This window comes from Desmodus rotundus, unplaced genomic scaffold, assembly GCF_022682495.2.
Source record: "Desmodus rotundus isolate HL8 unplaced genomic scaffold, HLdesRot8A.1 manual_scaffold_181, whole genome shotgun sequence".
Lineage (NCBI taxonomy): Eukaryota > Metazoa > Chordata > Mammalia > Chiroptera > Phyllostomidae > Desmodus > Desmodus rotundus.
The window spans coordinates 111,654-131,534 of record NW_026527238.1 but is presented as its reverse complement, the minus strand read 5'-3'; the positions used below and the strand labels follow the sequence as shown (position 1 = coordinate 131,534).

The following is a 19,881-nucleotide window of genomic DNA, read 5'->3' as shown; positions in this document are numbered from 1 at the left end:
GCTGTGGGCCAATGACAGCGGGCGGAGCAGCGGGCCGCCAGGGCCGGGCCAGCGCTCCAGCCTGGTTGGCAGCTGCAGCGCAGAGTCCAGCGGATTGTGTGCGGAGCGGTTCAGTGTCCCCAGAGCTGTTCGGCCCTGTCTTTTGCTTAGGCGCCCAGGCCCGGTGCGCGCGTGCGTGAGCGCGCCTGCGCCCGGGGCCGCTGCAAGGGGGGGAGAGCCGCCGCCTCAGGTGAGGGGGCGTCGAGGGGGTATCGGGGCATCGGAGGGGGTGTCCAGGAACGGGTCCGAAGGGCCCGAGAGTTTAAGGGGTGATTCAGATTCTTCAAATAAGGGTGCACTTTTAATTTGGGCTGACCCCCGCCCCCGGGGCTGACCGCCCCCTCCTCTCGTGTCCGTGTCGGGTTCGGTTCCTGGGAGCTGTCGGGCGGGGGTGGCTAAAGGTTCCGGAGCGCGTGGAGAGCGGGTTTCCGCACGTCGCTGGGAAGGCTCTCCGAAGCGCGAAATAAGGGGGCTCCCGGGCGGGGATGGGGGGCGCGGAGTTGCGGGGCTTTACAGTCTCTGGAGATCAGAGATCCCCGAGGGGACTTGGAGGCTCGCGAGAAGAGGCGTTCTGCGGAGCTTGGCAGTGGGGAGGAAGGGGCCCAAAGCAGCTTAGGGGGGAATATTTGAGAGGTGATGCCCCCAGAGCACCAGGAGGGGTTAAGTGACATTAGTCATGTGCAGCCTGAGGGGTTGGGGGTTGGGGGTCGGCTCGGAACTTATGCAGGCCTTGCAAGTTTCAGGTTGTGGAAAGTAGACACCCAAGCCCCCAGCCGACTGAGAGCGTCGGGCTGCACCGCGGTTCTCAAGAAATCGGGGAGCATCGCCTGGGAATAGTTGAGAAAAAACCGGTGCAGAGGGGGGATGGAGATATGCTGGAGCCTCACGCTGGATTAGGGATCTAACCGCATTTTCAGAGGAGAGGGGACCTCTGGGGGGAACTGAACTCCCTGCTGAGGGTGGGTGCCAAGGAGAGAGGTTTGGAGGTGTTTTGGGGGGAGGGAGAGGAATTGGAGGCGGTTGGTAGCGTCCGGCGCCGCAGCTCGTTTTTATGAATGTGGGCGACTTTATGAATGAAGCGGGTTTCTTTCGTTGGCTCGTTGCTCCCTGCGGCTTTTTCCCCCCCTTTTTTTGTGAATGAAGCATTGAGCTTGCTTCCTAAAACGCTGGGGTGAGGGGCCTGCGTCGGAGGCTGGGCGTGCGTTGGGAGTGGGGGCGGGGGCGCATCTGATGGAGTTTTCATGAATGGGGAAGGCTGGGAATTGGGTGGAAGTGTGTCTTGTTTTGTGAATGGGGCCCAGCGCGAGGGATCCAGTTACAGCCTTTACCTGATGTGGCGGCCGCGGCTTGCTCTCCCATTCATAAAACTGGGCCCGCTGTGCGCGGCGGGGGAGGGGCCTCGATAGCACCGCTGCGCGGTGTTAAAGTTTTCCTGGGGGCACCAGGAAGGGAGGGGGGTGCAAAGGAAGTGGTTTAACTCCTGGATGAGCTGGAGCCTTCCCTTCAGGCTTAAAAATATGTATATAAGTGCTTTGAACATGATTTTTCTAGCCCTTGAACTCTGAGGGCTGATTTAAAGATCCTCAGTGCCTTTTTTGGATTCACTTCTGGCTGCTTCTTTCGTTTAATTTTTAAAAAAAACAGTTTTGCTCTTCATGGTGAAGTATTTTGCAACGTATTTCATTGTGAGACTCTGAGCATTTCTCTGCCTCCGATCTCCTACCCTTCCCCCAAAAGACACTTACAGAATTTTTAAGGCCACGATTTAATGGGACATTTTTTTGAAGGGCACAGAAGACTCGTTTTCATGACCCTCAACTCAGTGCTGGTGATTCTCAGATTTTGTTGTACAACGGGTTGGTGACATTTGAGAAAGAGGTTTTATTCTGAGGAAGGCAAGCAAGCAGGCGAGTGGGAGTGTTTTTCTAGGAAGTTATGAACTGTGTGCAGTTTTGCTTCTCTCCCTCTTTCTCTTTGACTTTGAAAATATCTGATTACTTGGGCCAAAGTGCTGAGAGAGGAGGCTGGCTGTGAAGGGTTTCCTTGCATCCTGTTCACCAAAATTTGATATGCTGTACACAGTGTGAAAAACAAATTGGATGGAATTGTCCATTGAGAAAAAGTTTCCTATTTAAAATTTATATACAAGTTAAGCAAAAGAATTATTCTTAAGCATTTACATTGCTTACAGTTGGAGTGAGTGAAATTGTTTTCCCCATTTTGTTCACTTAACTGAGTTTTTTTTTTTTTTTTAATTTGGAGAATAAAGCTGAGTATTCTGGAAGATGGTACCTACCTAAAATTGTTATGTTATTCCTCCCAAATTAGAAAAAATTCCCTCCTCTCCATTTTGACCCACAACCTCTCTTCCTAGCCGTAAGACTCGACAGTACTGGAACAAAGTTCAATTTTTTGGCATGTTTGGGAAATATTGACATCACTATAAGGGAAAAATGGAATTTTCTTTCCATGGATCTTTTGTTTTTAATGCTTTTTAAAAAATACCTGTGATAGTGATGCATTTAAAATGTGTGCAATGGAATTTAGTTTTATTACTTTTAATAGCTATTTTATTCTTTTAGAAGTTGGAGATAGTCATAGATATTTCTAAGTTGCCATGGAGATTATTTGTGACATTACAGACACTACACCTGTTTGGACAGGTTTAGGTTTTAAAAAAGAGTGTGTGAAGATAAGTATACCTCTGATCGATACATTCATGGAACTATATATAGTGTTTTACCACTGACCTACAAAATACTTTTAGAAACACTATGTGTGTCAGATTCTTAATTGCCAATAATTTGGAATGCTTAAACCCAGTTTTCCACTTCCTGTCACTGTACTTTCAAAATTAAATTATGTAAAATAAAACAAAAAAAAAACCCCTAAAACCCTGCCACTACAAATACCCTGGAGAATTTTCTATTGGAGAGAACTTGAAAACACCCTTTTATAATGAAAATAAGGTCCCTTTCTTTAAAAAAAAAAATAGGGGACAGATGATAGCAAACCCATACTCTAATGAGAGAATGAGAGAGAGAAAAGGATGACTAAATAAATGGATTTGACACTGAGCAGCACTATGAATCTTTGATGCTCTTAAACCTAGTGTTAGTCTGTAAAGCTAACACCTTGAGTGGGCTTTAAATACCTCAAAGAAAGGCAGTGATTTGCACAGGCCCTAAAGAAAGAGCAGTATAAAATTATTTCATTTCTCTCACTCCCCTCAGTTAAAATCTCCCAAATTCATATTACAGGAGGACCCTTTACCCCCCAGAAATTACTCAATGCTGAAACCTTTCAAAGTGATATTAGAGACGTTGGAAGCACCATGGATGGGTTTTATGACCAGCAAGTCCCTTTTATGGCCCCAGGGGTAAGTTTATGTGGCTTTTGGTTTGTTTTGTCCTCCCTCTTCAAATTTGAATCTTCTCCTTATTGGTGTAGTGCTACCACCCCCTTTCAAGACCCCTTTATTACACTTGAGTCTTCACTATATGTTTGCCTTTTTCAGAAATCTAGATCCGAGGAATGTAGAGGGCGGCCTGTGATTGACAGAAAGAGGAAGTTTTTGGACACAGATCTGGCTCATGATTCTGAAGGTAGCGAAGCTTTCCCCTCTGGTTGTGGCTTCCTCAAATGGCTCCCAGTGAAAGCAGTGCGTAGACTCCTCTCCCCCGCAGAGCAATTCTCATTCTGGTGTCTTCTGTTTTCAATTCCAGAGTTGTTTCAGGATCTCAGTCAACTTCAAGAGGCTTGGTTAGCTGAAGGCAAGTTTTTTGACTGTCCTATTTTCCATATAAAACATTTTACTTTGCTTTTTAATACAACTGAAAGGTCTGAAATAAAAATCTCTTTTCCAGCACAAGTTCCTGATGATGAACAGTTTGTCCCAGATTTTCAGTCTGATAACTGTAAGTATCTTTGTGGTGGTGGATCGTTTCTTCTGAAATAGTTTGGTCTTGGATTATACATGTCTAGGCTGCTCTTATCAGCTGTAGTCAGCATATTTGGATAATGGAATACATTTTGTTTCTTTTAATAATTAAAAGTTAACCCCCAAAACTTTTGTTTCATTCTTATTGTTATTATTTCTAACATGCTTTTTATTCTGCTGCAGGTAAGATTTAGTGAACATGATCTAACCCTAAATTTTTTCCCCTACCTAAGAATATTGTAAAGCTTCAATCTCAAAACTGTATATTAATTGACATTGTATATAGTAAGATACTGGACCAAACATCCATTAATCAGACTTTATCTTACAGTGTTTTCTGTTGGCTTTTCAAATTAAGCCCTTGATTCAAATCATGAGCCTGACATTTTTTTTTCTTTGAAAGGTACAGAAAATAGTTAATAGAAGACTCATTGAGGCTTCATCTAAGATTGTCAGTTTTGTTCCTACATCTGAGTTGGAAAAGGGTGGTTACAGGGTGACCTGATTTACTCCTATTTTTCACGTAGTTGTCAGGACTTTATCGTTCAGAGAAGAGTAAAAACTTTTAAGAAATGGTCGTCAAGTGCTCATGTCCTTGAGATAACAAATGCTGAGGCAAGCTCAACAGACAGCTAGCTCTTCGCGCTGGCAGGGGTGTGGTTAGCTTTGCACTGATCTTTCAGAGCCGCTCTCAACAGGTTTTGGGAGCTTTTATGGTCCAGGCAGAGCTATCAAGGACAAAGCTGGCTGATGAAATTTGAGCAGTCCAGGGCAGCTCTAGAGAGCATTAGTCACTGGCGAATGAGCAGGTTTAAGAGAGGCCTGGAGAAAATGCTGCCTCTCTTGAGAGTTGCATCATAGAGAAATTCATGTCTCTTAGTCATAGTTTATAAAAGCAAGCACCTGAGCCAGGCAAGGATTCAATTTCTCATTTTGTACCAACAAATTTTTCCCAGCTTTGTTTTATCAAGACTGACAGACAGAGACGGTAAGAGAGAGAGAAAATGCCCTGGGAGAGGTATCTTTGGGTCTCAGTAAAAGCTGGGTGTTCTAAATCATGAATGACCAGAGGTACCAGCTAAACATTCTCTAATGATAGGTCTCGTATTCAAGGGCGCAATGCCACAAAACTTTAAAAAGGAATAAACTATAACCCACAGATACATGGTCACCTTAACTTTGTCACAGCTTGCTGTGGATGTTTTCACAGGAAAGTAAATGATGTTAATTTTTGCCCTTTGATTGCTTTTAAGTGATTGGGAAGCTTGCCGCTGAAAGACTAAATAAAGATAACCCACAGTGTGCGTGTGTGTGTTCGTGTATGTATAAGATAAAAGGCAGGATTTTGTAGTCCCACTCTGTTCTGTGTGGACACTTTGACACAGCCTTTCCAGTTCTTGCTTAGAGCAGCATAAACTGCAGTCTGTTTGGGAGGTGGCTTTCTTGGCAGAGGTTCATTGAAATGCTTTTATGACACTTTGTTTCTTATCCTCACCCGAGGATATGTCCATTGGTTTTTAGACAGAGAGAAAGAAACATCCATGTGAGAGAGAAACATTGGTTGGTTGCCTCCTTTACACTCCCCAACTGGCAACCTAGGTCTCTGCCCCCTGACCAGGAATCAAACCGGCGTTCTTTTGGTGTATGGGGCAATAGCCACACTGGCCAGGGCTTGTTTGTTTCTCTGAAACCCAAAAGAATTAAAAAGGAAGTGAGATGACTGCCTTCAAATTGATTTTGTGTGCTGAGGCAGACACAGGTTTTTAGAGAAAGATGTCAGCACCCAAGATTTGTATTTGGAGAGAGATTTATCTGCAGGAATAAGCTAAAGGGAAGAAATCAATAAATGTTTTGGCTCCTTAGAAATAATTTCTGCTCAGTGAATAGAATGTGTTAAATTCTTTAATTAAGTTGCCATACCTAAAATGGAGGAGCTTTGGGAGATATTTGTGCTTACCAAGTGTGCTCTTTTTTTTACTGTGTTTGCTTTTTGCTTTAACTTCTTAAGGTTGAGCTTTTCTGTCTTTTAAGGATAAAACAGATGGTTGAGTAGCCTCAAAAAGTTCTTTAATAATTCGTTCCCCCTCTCTGACTGTTATTTCTGGAGATGGAGCTTCAAGAAGAATAGATTTAATAGAGCCCCTTGCCTAAGAGGTTAAGGAAGATTAGACAAATACGGGATGGTGTGTCCTTCATCCGTCTGTCCTTGCTGTTATGTGTGACTGGTCTGGTCGTTGTTGAAATTGCCAATGTAGATCATGAATGCTGGCAGAGCCCAGGACTGGGCCCACTCTTCTCTGTATCTCTCAGCTTAGGGCTGAGGATCAGCTTCCGCTCCTGTCACCTTCTGGAAGAGTCTATGATTACTCCAGGGGAGGGAGAGATGCTCATTCAGATTTAATGAAACCTTATAAATTGGTTGGAATCGATCAATCCGTGAACTATAAAACAAACTGGCACTTGCCTGGTAAAGAAAACCTTTTCCCTATAGTAGCAGAAGCATTTGAAACAAATACTCTTCTGTGGCCTGCTACTGGTAATAGTCTACCTTTCCTGTATGGAGGTGGAGGGGGAGAAATATTAAGTAATGTGGGTAATTGTTTTTATTTTAGCATGTCAGTTTTGAAGATTATGGCATACTTTTTTCAGTAAGCACTTATAAGGTCAACTTCTAAAGAGATTATATCTTGTCAATGTTCCAGATTTAGGCTCCTACCCATAGACATCCATCCATGAGCGTGATTTGAATAAATGAAACCATTGTTCTTGTAAGTCATACAAATAGCAAGCTTACTTCTAGCTATGTAGATTTCACCCTACCTCACAAATACTACAAGCATTGATAAAGTATCCCCATCTGGAAACTCTTAAAGGTCAAATTCAAGGGAAGAAAAAAGTGTAAGCTGTAAGCTATAGGGATTCTGCCATTGCCCTCCTCCCCCAGCCCCGTTGTCCCTTGGTCCTGAGAAGTAACCTTGAAGATCCCAGGTTGTTTGAGCTGGAGCTCCCGTGCAGAGATAAGTCTTGTCCAATCCATTCATTTTACTGAGGGGATAATACAAGGTCCAGAGCTGGAGAGACTGACTAGTGTGGTAGGGGCAAATAGAAGGGGTTAGGTGAAGTGAGAAGAAGAAATTACAAAATATCCTTAAAGAAGCTGTCATGAAGCTACAGAGCCAGGGGTTACTGGCATGTTAAGGGACCCTCCAGGCTCTCCCTCATTATTTCAGGTACCTGGAGATGGCCCCCAGGAGAGCTTTAGGGAGACTCTAGCTGCCCAGTTGAAAACCTCAGTTCTCTTCATTCTGTGACCCTGAGAAACTTACTGAATATCTTGGTACTTTGAGTGTGTTCCATGTAGGACTTGGAAGAGAGAGAGAAATTAATAAAACAGAAAAATCATAAAACTGACACGTTTCCTAGAAGACGTATTAGTATGTGTACAGATAAAACTATGTGTGGTATATCCAGTGTGTTATAAATGAGTGTGTGCATATCTGTATAAATGTGTGTGTAGCTAAATATGTGCATTAACACAACTACCAAACCAGGAAATGTGTCAGTAAATAGATGTGTACACATTTTCACTACACATTTTCACAGAATTAACTACAAACCAAAACCATGGGTAATACTGGAACTCAAAATTCTTAGATCTGGGTTGGGCTGGGGGTTACATTCATTTTTCCAAACTGAGTGCTTGGGCACTTAAGGGTATTACTGGATTTTAGCATAAATAAATAGTTTCTTTTAATGCAGGTTTCAATTCTTTTTTAAAAGATATTATTTCAGTTGTGATATTGTGAATGTTTACCAACATCTTGAATAAATAAAATATTTTATGCTGGGGAGAAGGCATGAGAAAATCTTATTTTAAAACCATGGCCTCCACACCAAATATAATTTAGAGAATTGTTTTAAAATCTTGTGACCTTATTTTCCCCTTGAAGTGTTCTTTTTAGATACTTGTTTCAAAAAGAATGGGTGGACTGGAACAAGTATGAGTAATTTTCTAAGGACTGTCTAATTAACTGATGAAATTGACTTTTCATAAATACATTGCAATAAATGGCTGGGGAAATAGGATTAACTGTTATGACAGCCCTTGAGCCCAAAACACATTGATCTTAATCCTGTTTCAATATAGGATTATTCCATTGGACTTTTCTTTTTTACTATGAATGAGGTTGATACTGTAGAGATGGTGCCTTCCTTTTGGAGAGGACATCATTTTGGACCCAGAGGTGGTGTAGTAAAACTGAAGGTTTACTTGCTCTGTGGTCTTGAGCCATTTCAATTTGAAAGCATCATCCTAAAGTCTTGTTAGTTTTGGAAGGTAAGAAAGAAAATAATAGGCACTTTAAAAATGAGAGTGTTGAGCGTCAAAGCTATTAATTTGTCCTCTTCTAGAGCCAATAGTTGGGAAGGTGGGGAGGAGAAAGAAGAGAGCTGAAGAAAGCAGGAGGAAAACATGGGGTGGAGAGAGATTGTTTCACTGCAAGTTTACAGCGCTGCTTTCAAAGGCTGTGTTAGCTCGCCCACTGCCTGACCGCTGAGAGGGTGCTAAATGATTTGAAATCCTTCCTGTTTTGATAGCCTCCAAGATCCTTAAAATCAAGACTTTTAAGAAACCAAGACCTACAGATCCCATGTATCTAAAAGAGCCACATATTTATGCAAAATCTGTTTTCCTCTAACTTTAATTCAGATAGGCTTATTAAAAACAATGGATTTTTCTCTGCCTCTTAGATGTCTTTCTGCTTATAGTCTTCTAATAAAACCTAGTAACCTTTCCCAGTCCTTTGAGTTTAGTGAGAAAGACTTTAGGATTGTCTGGTAGATCACCCAGGTAGATTCCAGAGGGAACAAAATTCTGGCATCAGTCAAGAGATTACTGTCTATCCCCTTCGTCTTTCTTCACTTTTACAAGATTAAGACAGGTAGCTGGGTAAAGCTGAGAATTCGTGCTATCTGCAGTTTCTGTCATCAGTACTATCATGTGGTGGGGTTAGACGGAGTGTGTGATTCTCTACCAAGAGACTTGTGTTCCCTCCACATGTTTCTCAAGTTCTAGTGATGGTAAAGTACATCCAGGTTCAGAGGCCGACCGTCCCCGTTGGGCACATGGTTGCCCTTGAGGCAGCTTGGGCCCCATCTGCGCCCTGGCACACAGTGCTTCTCCACTTGGAATCCAAGGAGTGCAGTCTTGTCATGTTGCAGCTCCCAGCTCTTGGACAGGTGCCAGGCATGCTGTTGCCAATACCGGATTAGGTTGCTTTTTAAAAAATTCATTTTGTGAACTCATCAAGCTCATTTAACAGAGGCTTTGGTCGTCAGTTTCTATCATTGTCCCACCCCTCTCAGAGGCTCAGCTTAAAGGAGGGGCAGAATAGTAGGCCCGTGTGTGTGTGTGTGTGTGTGTGTGTGTGTGTGTAACCAGTAAGTATACCTTTGGGCTTGGCAGCTAGATAATGGACTCGAAACTGTTAGGGAGAAGAACCCCCAAGTAAAAGGGTCGTGCACAGCAAATAAAGGAGGCTCCCCGGTGTAGGAGGAGGAAGCATCAAGGGGAAAGTTAAGGCAGAGGGTGCAAGATGCTAGGGAGCAGGGTAAGAGCTAGGTTTTAAAAGGCCAGGAGTTTGAGACCCATCTGCAGAACAGACAAGACCTGGAACCTGATTCTGTGGTCAGAAAGAGTTCAGAAAAATGCCTCCCCGGTCACCGCCTGCGTTCACTCGGGGTGGGGGTGGGGGTGGGGATGGCAGCAGCAGTGAGAAGAGGTAAACATCAGACATTTGAAAATAGCCAAACGTTTTACAAAAGAGGAAACAACTAAAATTTATTTCCTGGATTTAATTTTCACAAAGTTGGTATGCTTTTCCTTGAGATAAAGTCTGGTTGTCAGACTGGGTTTATCAGATCTCTCTTAGAGTGATTATTGAAGGTTAAAAAATATATATATCTAAGAAACCAAGCCAATTTTAACCTTGTACTTTATTTACATTGTTCTTGGAGTGGATTTCACCCTGCATCTTCCCTTTTGATGTCTCATGGGCGTTCTGGAGGAATTAGGTGCCTTATAGGCTGGACGCAGATCTAAGAAAAGGAACTGTGAATCTGTTCCTAAGAGGCAGTTTACCCCAGCCTCCTGCAGCCAGAGAATCTAGTAGTGTCTCCAGAGACCCTCTCCCTTGGGGAGGAAGCCAGGTGGCTCCTGTTGTAGCATTTGGCAATGAATGCAAAAAGCCGAGAAGTCTGGAAAGGCCAACTTTCCAGAGAAAGCTGTCGTCTAATGCAAACCAGTCTAATGCAAACCAGCTTGTCCCTGGGGCAGGAGAAATACCACTGAAGTCTGTTTCAGCTGGTAGCTACAGTCAGAGTCTGAACCAGGCTGTACAAGATAGTTTTCTTTTGCCTTTCCCCTTTTGCCAGAGGGCACTTGCGACCTCACTTCCAGCAGATTTGCACACCCTTGCAGATTTCAGCCTGAGTCTTGGCCATCTGAATCTTAGGGAGGGTGTGGAGCAGGCAGGAGCCTGCAGTGTCTGAATTTCTTACATAAACACAGCTCGCTGGGCGAGCAAGCATCCCCACAGCGACAGCTGGGCTCTGCTCCGAGTGGCTGAGCGAGCTGAGCTGAGCTGCAGAGTCCCCCACTTGCTGAATGGAGCATTCCAAATTAGTTGTGAATGGAGGGCGGGGCTCCCTTGCAGACTTTTTCAATGAATAACCAGACCCCATTGTGTAGCCTGTGGAAAAACAACCAACTCAAACAACACTGGGACTGTTAGAAATGTGCTTGTGATTGGCAGTTTGGAGAACCTCCAAAATTAGTTTCCTTTGGCTTTCCTGCTGCTCCCTGTTCTCCTGGCCTGGACTTAATGGGGTTTGAGTTTTCTTTTAAGTGCTGACTTTAACCCTCCAACTGCCAGGCTGATGGCCTGAGTTTATGGGGAAGAGCTGTTCCTGACCTATCCGCCCCCCTTTCTTGGTCTCCCATTTTAGACTGTGGCTGTCTAAAAGCAGTGATAATAGGAGGGGGTGGTTTAGCTTCCCTGGGGAGAGAGGTGTTGAGACTTGATCTGAGGATATTACCCTTTTATCTCCTGCTTCCCATGGGGGCTGTGGCTTTAGCTTCCCATTGAAGATTCCTGCCTGCTCTTCTGTTGCAAGCTCCAGTCTTCACTCCAGGCCTGAAGAATGGGTGCTTGCTACGCCAGTGCAGATATTTCTTGTTGAGGCTTCCACTTTAACACGGGAGTGCCAGAGCTGTAATTTCTCTCCTCCTCGACCTTCCCTCTGCTATATAATTTCCCATTGTGGCCGGGTACGTGTCATAAAATGACACTTCCCAGACCTGTACTCAGCTCTCGGAGAGCCTCACTATGGCTGTGACCCTTCCAGTGGGTACCCTTCAAATGCCTTGCTTCTTCAAGTGAGCAACCCAGCAAGTACCAGAAAGAGCTCAGCCTCTGAGCAACCCCCAAACCAGAGTGGCCTCACCCCAGAATGAGGCCAGATTCTAGGGGTACACTTGTCTCAGTAGCATGCACCCTAAATATCCTCCAGCATCTTGACTAAGACCTCACAGACAGCCCTAAACCAAGGACTGTGTGGGCTAGGCCCGGACTGTATGATAAGCGTAAGAAGGACAGTGTGTCAAAAAGCAAAACAAAAGTTAATCCTAATCTAGTGCCGTTGCTTCGGAGTTTTTTAAAGAGCCCTTCTTAGTCCCTACTCCCTATCCTCACAACCAAAATGAGGCCTTTGCATTTGTGTTTTGCTGTAGGCGTTTTTTCCTGAAGTATTTCCCGTGCTATAAACTGGCCCTTTCCTATTAAAAAAAGAACAGGCCTGGGCAGATTGCCCTTTGTGAGAGAGTTTGAAACCTCTCAGGAGGTAACCCTAGATATCAGCTGTGTGAGAGGATGCTGATATTTGTGCTTCTCCAGAGGAGCTGAGGAGGACTTCAGCTTACATAAACACTTTTCAGCCAAGTGCCTGGAAATGCTTTGTAATTGCCTGAAAGGGCACTTAATGAGGGTCTTTTATACTTTTCCCATAGAAAAGGTAGAATAGAAGAGGGGGGATGTCTCTTCTATGTGGCCGCCCTCAGTAAAGACCAGATCCTGGAATGCCTACCCTAAATTTCCCAATCTGAATTTTGATAGAGAATAATTTAGTGGTGATAAGTTCACTGTGCTGAGGGATACCTCAAGTCAAAACATTTCCACCCCTCCTCAACTCCCTTTTAATTCCTTTCCTTCCCCAGCAGCCACGGAATCTTATTTCTTGAGGAATAAGGAGAAAGCAGCATAGGTTTTAATGTGTGGTTATTCTGTATTTTGACAAATATTAAATTTAGTCCCTGCTTCCCAATTTCCATTCTGTTGAAACAGGAAACAATTTCTCTTTGTCTCTAAATGTCTCCAAAAGCAGAGAACTCCTGCCTTATGGTTCCTTCTGTCTGTCTCAGCCACAGCACCACGCTCTGCACCAGCCAGTACTTGGTGAATGTTATTTTGCACCCTACCACATTCTCTGTTATGTTCCCTTCCCACCCCATCTTTCAACAGCCCCAACACCAGCCTCTAGCTGGTAGGGAAGTAACTCTCTAGCGTGTCTTGAGACCTGAGTTCTGAGAGTCCTTGGGATGACCTCAGAGATGAATATAAAACAACTACTTAGGGCTATTTCTCATTTTCTGATTCCTCTTTTAAGCACACACACCAGCCAAGTCTTCCCAGGCCGCATTTAGACTTGGTGCAGCTAATGCTATGTTTCCCAGTCGGGGCATGTGCTAGAGAATAAGCTGCGGCTCAGGCACCCTCGACACACTCGCCGAGTGTCTGCTTTCGGGAGGACTCTGGAGGGGAAAGGAGTGGTTCTCGGGAGACGCTGATTTCTCCAGTTTGAGTTTTCTCCTGGCAGATTTTACAGATGAATTTTCCACAGTGCTTAAGTCCTATTTCAGGTATTGTTAACACTTCCTTTAATGCCAGTTTAAATGAGAATTCTATAAATTGGGAGTAAATTACAGAAGGGATGTTAGAGGTTTAGGTTGGCATTTCTTTTCCATTCAGGAAAAGTGCCCTGTTCTGCTCCTCCTGATGGTATATTTCCCAGTGAGCAGCCCGTTGTGGTGAATCTGTGGTGGTTGACATAAAGCCCATAGTAGAGGAATCCATCCTGTCCTCTCTCATGGAATTTGAGGATGAAGCTTCTTTCGACCTCTTTCTGACCTGCAAACATTAAACATAGCTGTCTATCATATTGGTAAAGATTGGATGCTAAAATTCTTTGAATAGCTGCCCCAGGAAAGTAGTTGGTATGAGTAATACTCACATCCTCTTTCTGGCATAATCAGGCCCATCAGTCACCTTTTCATCTTACCAGTGTCTTAAACTTGAAAGGTAACCAAATGCCCCAGGTGGAAGCAAGGTCTCCAAGCTGTAGGTCTAAAAAGATCCACCATGTGGCAGTCGGAAGGGGGAGGTGCATTCAAAGACAGAGGAACCACTTATTTTTACCTTGACTCTCCTCACAGTCAGCCCTATACACTCAGACAAACCTTTTACTTGGCTGTCAAATGCTTTAGTTTCTCCACAGCCCGCAAGTTTTGGGGTGTGACACTCTTAACGCAGTTAGAAGTATTCATTCTGTACAAAATATTTTATGAAACAGCTCCGTATCTTTTCACACTCAAGCCCTACCTCCATCAAAGTTGGGCCAGTTCTTTTCTAAGCTTCTTTTGCTCCCTTTAATTTCTAACTCTTACATCCAAGGTCTCCTGGTTTCCATTTTCAGAATTCTAAAGTAGCAGTCCTAAATTGTTAGGATAAATGAGTCCTTTAAAGAACTGCACAAATCCAAGCTGTTGCAAAAACAGTTCTGAAGTGTGGAGAGTGTGTACTTGAAGGAAGTAAATCTGAAACCAGTTTATCTGGGTCAAAAAATAAAACAAACCCAACCCTCTCTACTACCATTGGTATTAAATTATCTTCCTTAATTGATAACAGATTTTTGTTTTGAAATGACTATCTGAAAGATGTGCAGTTTTATACCAAGAATAAGATGCAGCTACTCTGTGATAGACACTCATTTTTACCCAGTTCCCCCTGATTTAGTACATAGGTGGCCGCCTCTGACCTATATGACCACTTCTTTTGGGAGGAGGAAAGAAGGAGTATTAATACGAAGAATCTCCTTCTATTTTAGCCAGACTTAGAAACTTTTAAAAATCATTATTGTTGTTAGAACTGTGACTGAGGTGAAGAGAGGACAAGACCAGTATCCCAAATGCCATTTAGCATCTGGCCCTCCCAGTTAATGACCAGCCAAATTCTGTACCCTGATAGACTTGCCCTGAGACCACAGGTCAGCCTGGAGGACCCTACTGCTCCTACAGCAGGGCAGTCTGCCTCCCTGTGCATAGACCCATTTATATGCTGAGCCCTTCCCGTGGCCCTTTCAGTTTTGGGGGGGGAGGAGCAACTTCCAGCTCCTTGCAACTGAAGAGGTAAATAGCCTTGAAGACCAGTTTTCCTCTTCCTGTCTAAAGCTATCTCCTCACTGTCCTTTAGAACCTGGGTGTCATCCTTGAGTTGGGTCACATTTTTTTTCCTCTCAGGAGGGAGAGTGAACAGGTAGGGGAAGCCTTGAGCCCTCAGGAAGGGTAGGGCACCCTCCACACACATTTCAGGTGGTCGGCCTGAATCCCCCCTTTGGTGTGGCAGTTGTACATTATACAGTGACCTCCCAAATTGGCTTTTGGGGAAATTTAGCTTTTAATCTTCTGGCCAATAGTATTTCAGGGGCTGATTTGATTCTGAGATACCATTTGCTGGTTCTGCTGGCCAGCTGCTGCCATTGTTGAAAGAGGTGAGGGAAGGAAGGAGGGAATTTTTCGTGGGATGGTGTAATCATTTGGCTGGGACTAGCAAAAGCAAGCCTCCGTATCATCTCCTTTTCTCCCCATTATATGAAGCCAGTAGATAATATAAACATTATAGTTCAAATAATATAATCTCAGCAGCATAAAGAATGCCCCCCATAAAGCCTTATAAAGTATAACCCCCCTGTCAAATCAGTGCCCCCTTCACACAGAGAAATTAAAATCCCTTCATAAGTGTAAAACCATTATTTTCGTCTTTAGCCAGAAGGACTTTGTTTTGGGGTCTAATGGAAGCTGCAACCTGGGGGGCGCCTTAAGCTGGAACTGCTAATGTGCTTGGTGTCTTTGGAACTGGATTTCTCCATTGTTGACTGTATCTTGTCCCATATATTCCTCATTCCAGAGAGCGGTAAGGGCATAAAATACTGTAACACCAGCCCTATGGAAACAGAATTTACAAACACTTCACTCTCTAGAGCCGATGTGGACACTGCAGCAATTTGTTGTTGAGTCACCAATCCTATGGACAGGCAGCATTTCCTCAGGGAAGGAGAAAATCGGCAAGCCCGATACATTATCTGTGACTCTGCCTAGACCCGTGTTGCCTGAGTCAGTAGCAGAGATTTAAGGGTATCCAAGATCAACAGAAAATGGAAGAGAGGCTTACAGAGCACAGCCTCATGGTTTCACTTCTCCGTAGTATCCATTCTGTTGTCTAATTTAAAACCTAAGTAGGAGGAACTCTCTTAGTAACTCTAATTCTGTATCTTGGGAGGAATTCCACTGCCTTTGCAGCGACCCCTTGGAGATGTTTCAGATACCACTCCCTACTAATGCTCTGTGTACAAGGGTTGCAAAAGTAGGTTTGTACTTGTGAGGAGGCAAAACACAGAGTTCCAACTTGTATTATTTATTTATTTATTTATTTAATTTATCTGTGCTAATTGCTTTATTGTTGTTATTATTATTTCATATCCTTACTTACGATTTGTCTTTTAGGTAATGATGGCTGGTAATTTAACTAGTTTTGCCCTCTATATTTTCAGGCCAGTTTTTTTTTTTAAGCTCCTTTTCTTCCCTTTAATTTCTAACACTTACATTCAAGGCTTCTGGGTTTTCATTTTCAGAATACTGAAATAATCTTCCGATGACCCTGCTGACCCTGTTTTTCTACCCATCCCCCTTGTGAATTGAGAGAGGGCACTCTGGAGACACAGTCTGCACACTTTCCTTCAAGTGCCTTTCATTTTTTAACAGAAGCTCACCAACACACTATTCCTGGGCTTGTCCCAATCAGGGTCTAGCTCTTGCATTTCCCAATACTTAGTATAAATTCATCTACTCTTATGGGCAAGGAAGATGTCTTCTCCCCTCACCTCTTACTGCACTGTACCAAGGCCTGGCCCTAGTTTCGTGGTTATTATTTCACTCTGGGATTCCCCAGCCGTTTTTATGCAGGGTCATCAAGACTAAATCTCACGCTTGGGTTGGTCCTGTTCCTATACCAACGTAACCCTAACCCTCTCTGTTGGATCTGTCTTTCCCTTAGCTTATGTCATAAGTTCAAAGTCCTTTTTTTTTTTCAAAGCTGATTATATTACCCCAAGTTGCTAGCTCTGAATTATGAAAAATAGCATGTTTTTTTGTCCATACACCAACTCCTAAAGCCTCTCTTTTGCTGACTGTAGACCTTTCCCACTGCATAGGAGAAACCTGATTCCTGGAGCCAGATATTCCAGGAACTAGCTTTATCTGTTGCTAATTTGGCTCTTTTGGTGTTTATTGTACAGATGATATTGACCATATAGGAAGGACCTCCACAATTGTTAATTAATGAATTCTGCTATCTCATGGTTGATCCTAAACCCTAGGGCTCTGAAATATACCACCAGGATGATATTCAGTCTTTTAGTCCTTACTGAGAAACAGGACAAGTAGGAAATAACCTGGTAAAATCAATACCATAACCCCTTCCACCCCATGCCCCACCTCCACCCCCAGTCCATCACCACCAGCACAATTAATCACTGTTCTAAAATTCTGAACACTGCTGCTGTGGCAGTCCTGAAGAGGTCATTTCCTATATTTATAACAGATTCCATCCCAGAGCAGAAGCCTTGCTTTCTTCTTGTAGGACTTTGCCCAGTACAAACTCAGCTACCTTGCAGTTTGAGATGGCAGAATGAGCCTTCCCTGAAATCTCAGCCCCTGTATGTGGTGTGCTTGCCCAAGTGTCGGCTGTCCCGGGTGTTTATCACGTTTCCCATGAGTTGCATGGCGAGCCTTGATTCCACACCAGAGACCTACTGCCATCCTTGATTCCCAGAATATTCTCCAATCCAACATAATTCCTTGAACACAATTTAGGTCTCCAGCTCCACATGCCTTTCTGATCTCCTAGGTTGGTAAGCTAGGTTGGACGAGTTGGAGCCCCTAGAAACTCCTGTGTCATTTTTACCTAAGGCTCAGAGCACCGAAAGCCCAGGCTACACCCTTTTCAAGCTTTTGGCCCTGGCCCTGCTCAGCCTTTCTGTGCAGAAGGAGCCAGGCCAGCGGCTTTGGAGGGGAGAGCATGAAGGAGAACCACAAGGAGCAGAACTTTAATTCTTTTTAATTTTGCCGACCTTCACAGGTTGGTGATGGCTGCATCGTAACCTCTTGAGGACTCTGCTAGCTGTTCTGGTAATGTTCTCAACCTGTTGTGCGTATTCACAAGGAGTGGCCGTTCTCCAGTTTCTCTCCAAGAATGCTTTGTGGTCCTGAGTTGGACATATTTTTTAGTTCCTACGATGTGTATATTAACATCTACATGGAATTAGTTTTGTTCATATTCTGTATGATCGCTGTCGTCTCACCCAGGCAGTGGTAGAGGCGGCAGTGGGCAACAGGCATGGCGAGGGGAGGAGCGGTTTTCATCTCGCCCCCTCTGGGTGCTCCCTTCTCCTTCTTGAGTGGACCAGAACTGCCCTCACCCCCAAATTGAGAACCACCGGCTTGAATGTTAAACGAACATTTGTCCTTGTGTGGTTTTAGATCCCAGGAGCTACATTGTCCAAACATGGTAAAGATACAGGATAAGCAGGACACTGTCCTTTCAATTTGGTGATGGGCCAGGGGTGGCTTTCCTCATGTGTAAATGAAGTATCTTGGAGTTTTGAAGTATCTTGGAGATGGAAATATTATATCTGCTTCACAAATTTATTTTTAAAACATATTGCTATGTTTGTTGCATTTCTCTTTGTATAGCTTTTTTTTCTAGACTATTTGAAAGCAAGTTAAGACATCCTGACATTTCACCTCCAGCTACTTTAGTGTGCCTCTCCAAAGATTAAGGACATTCTTCTACATAGCCTAAGAAAATTAGCTGTTATTCACTACTATTCAGAATCCCCCAGCTGTCCCCAAATGTGTTTTATAGCTGATTCTGATACTGGTTTTGATTTAGGATTCAATTAAGAACCGCGCATTGCATTTGTTGTTATGTTCTTTCATCCTCTTAAATCTCTAATAATCTGACTAACATTGTTTTCCTACAACGTTTTTGAGGGTTTTTTGAGTCTTTTTAAAGAGGCCCGGTCAGTTGCTTTGTAGCTGTTGGCTTTTTTAGGGTACATTTTTAAGGGCTGTGTGGAAATGCAAACAGCCTGCAGGAACGCTAATCTTAGGTCTGGGCATCCGTTGTCAGTTCTCTCACGTCTGATGTCCACGCTGCTGTGTTGACCTTAAAACACTACTAACAGGAGAGCGAGTCAGATGGAGGTGCTTGGGTCGAAGATAGCTTGTGTGTGTTTGAGGGGAAGGCTTTTGAGGGACTCACTAAAAAAATGTTTAGCACATCTTACTAAATAGCTGATTTTATTATTTATGGGTACTTTTTCACTACATTCAATTTTTTTAAGTGAAAAGGTTTTTGAATATTTTGTTTATTTACTTTTAGAGAGAGGAGAAAGGGAGGGAGAGAAGCATCCATGTGAGAGAGAAACATGGATCTAATCCATTGCTTCTTACGCATCCCCAATGGGGGCCTGGCCCATAACCTAAGCTTGTGCCCTGACTGGGAATCAAACTCGTGACCTTCAGTTTGTGGGATGACATCCAACCCACTGAGCCATACCAGTCAGGGCTCACTATATTCAGTTTTTAAACCTACTCTTACAAATCTTAACTGTATTAGATATTAAAGAAAATGGTATATTCCCCTATACTTCCTCCCGTTCTTTTAGAACTTGCGCCTCCTAACTAAATTTGACAACACTTCAAATTTTTATTTTTGGAAACTGTTGCCAGGCAGATTCAGTGTTAACCATTCCAACGGGTTTGAGCATGTCTCTTACTTGGTTTGGAAATCCAAAGGCATCTCCTTTTCCAGATGTTCCTTTTTTAAGTTCCAGAACCACTTGCTTTATCTCCCTCAAACCTCCGTGTTTCCCCGAACAGGGTATCTTATCCTTGTCATTCACTAGTGCTGCTGTAGCAATTTACAGAGAATATTGAACTATTTGGAATATATTTTATGCTTGAAATGAATTTCTAATCTTCTTAGCCCTAGAATAAAAACATATTTCTGACCTCTTCTGATAATATGGTACAACTTAAAAAATAAACTTCGTACTACTATCTACCTGGCTATTTGAGCTTTGTCTCAAAATGTGTCCAAAAGGGGCCAGTGCTAAGGAAAGACAGCAAGCAGTGTGTTGGGAAGTAGGCTTTTGGCTTTGTTGTACTCTTCAAGTTAAAGAGCCCACGTGACACTGCATCTGGTGACTTAAGCCCCTCCAATCTTTGGCAGTGGGGTACTCTGACAAGTTAGGGGTAAATCAGAAAGAAGCCACACCTCCCTTCCAGGTATCGTCTTCAGTTCCATTGCCAGTGTTACTTTTATAGTCACATTTCCCTGTGCTCTATAATCTTTCCCTCTGCTATACCAAAGAATGGGCAAATGTCTCCGGCTCCTCCACTCCCACATTCTTTTTATAGATTTTTAAAGATTTATTTTTTTTTAGAGAGG

General features: G+C 43.5%; 1 protein-coding gene across 1 annotated transcript in view; it reads left to right on the top strand.

The window, feature by feature from the left end:
* Nucleotides 1-61: 61 nt before the first annotated feature.
* Nucleotides 62-19,881, top strand: part of ETV5 (ETS variant transcription factor 5) — a 55,856-nt gene continuing 36,036 nt past the window's right edge. Inside the window, exons 1-5 of the mRNA XM_053917746.2 lie at nt 62-229; nt 3,300-3,418; nt 3,557-3,644; nt 3,765-3,812; nt 3,906-3,956. Coding sequence (XP_053773721.1) covers nt 3,374-3,418; nt 3,557-3,644; nt 3,765-3,812; nt 3,906-3,956 — 232 coding nt within the window. The 5' untranslated portion in view covers nt 62-229; nt 3,300-3,373. The remainder of the gene's footprint in view (nt 230-3,299; nt 3,419-3,556; nt 3,645-3,764; nt 3,813-3,905; nt 3,957-19,881) is intronic.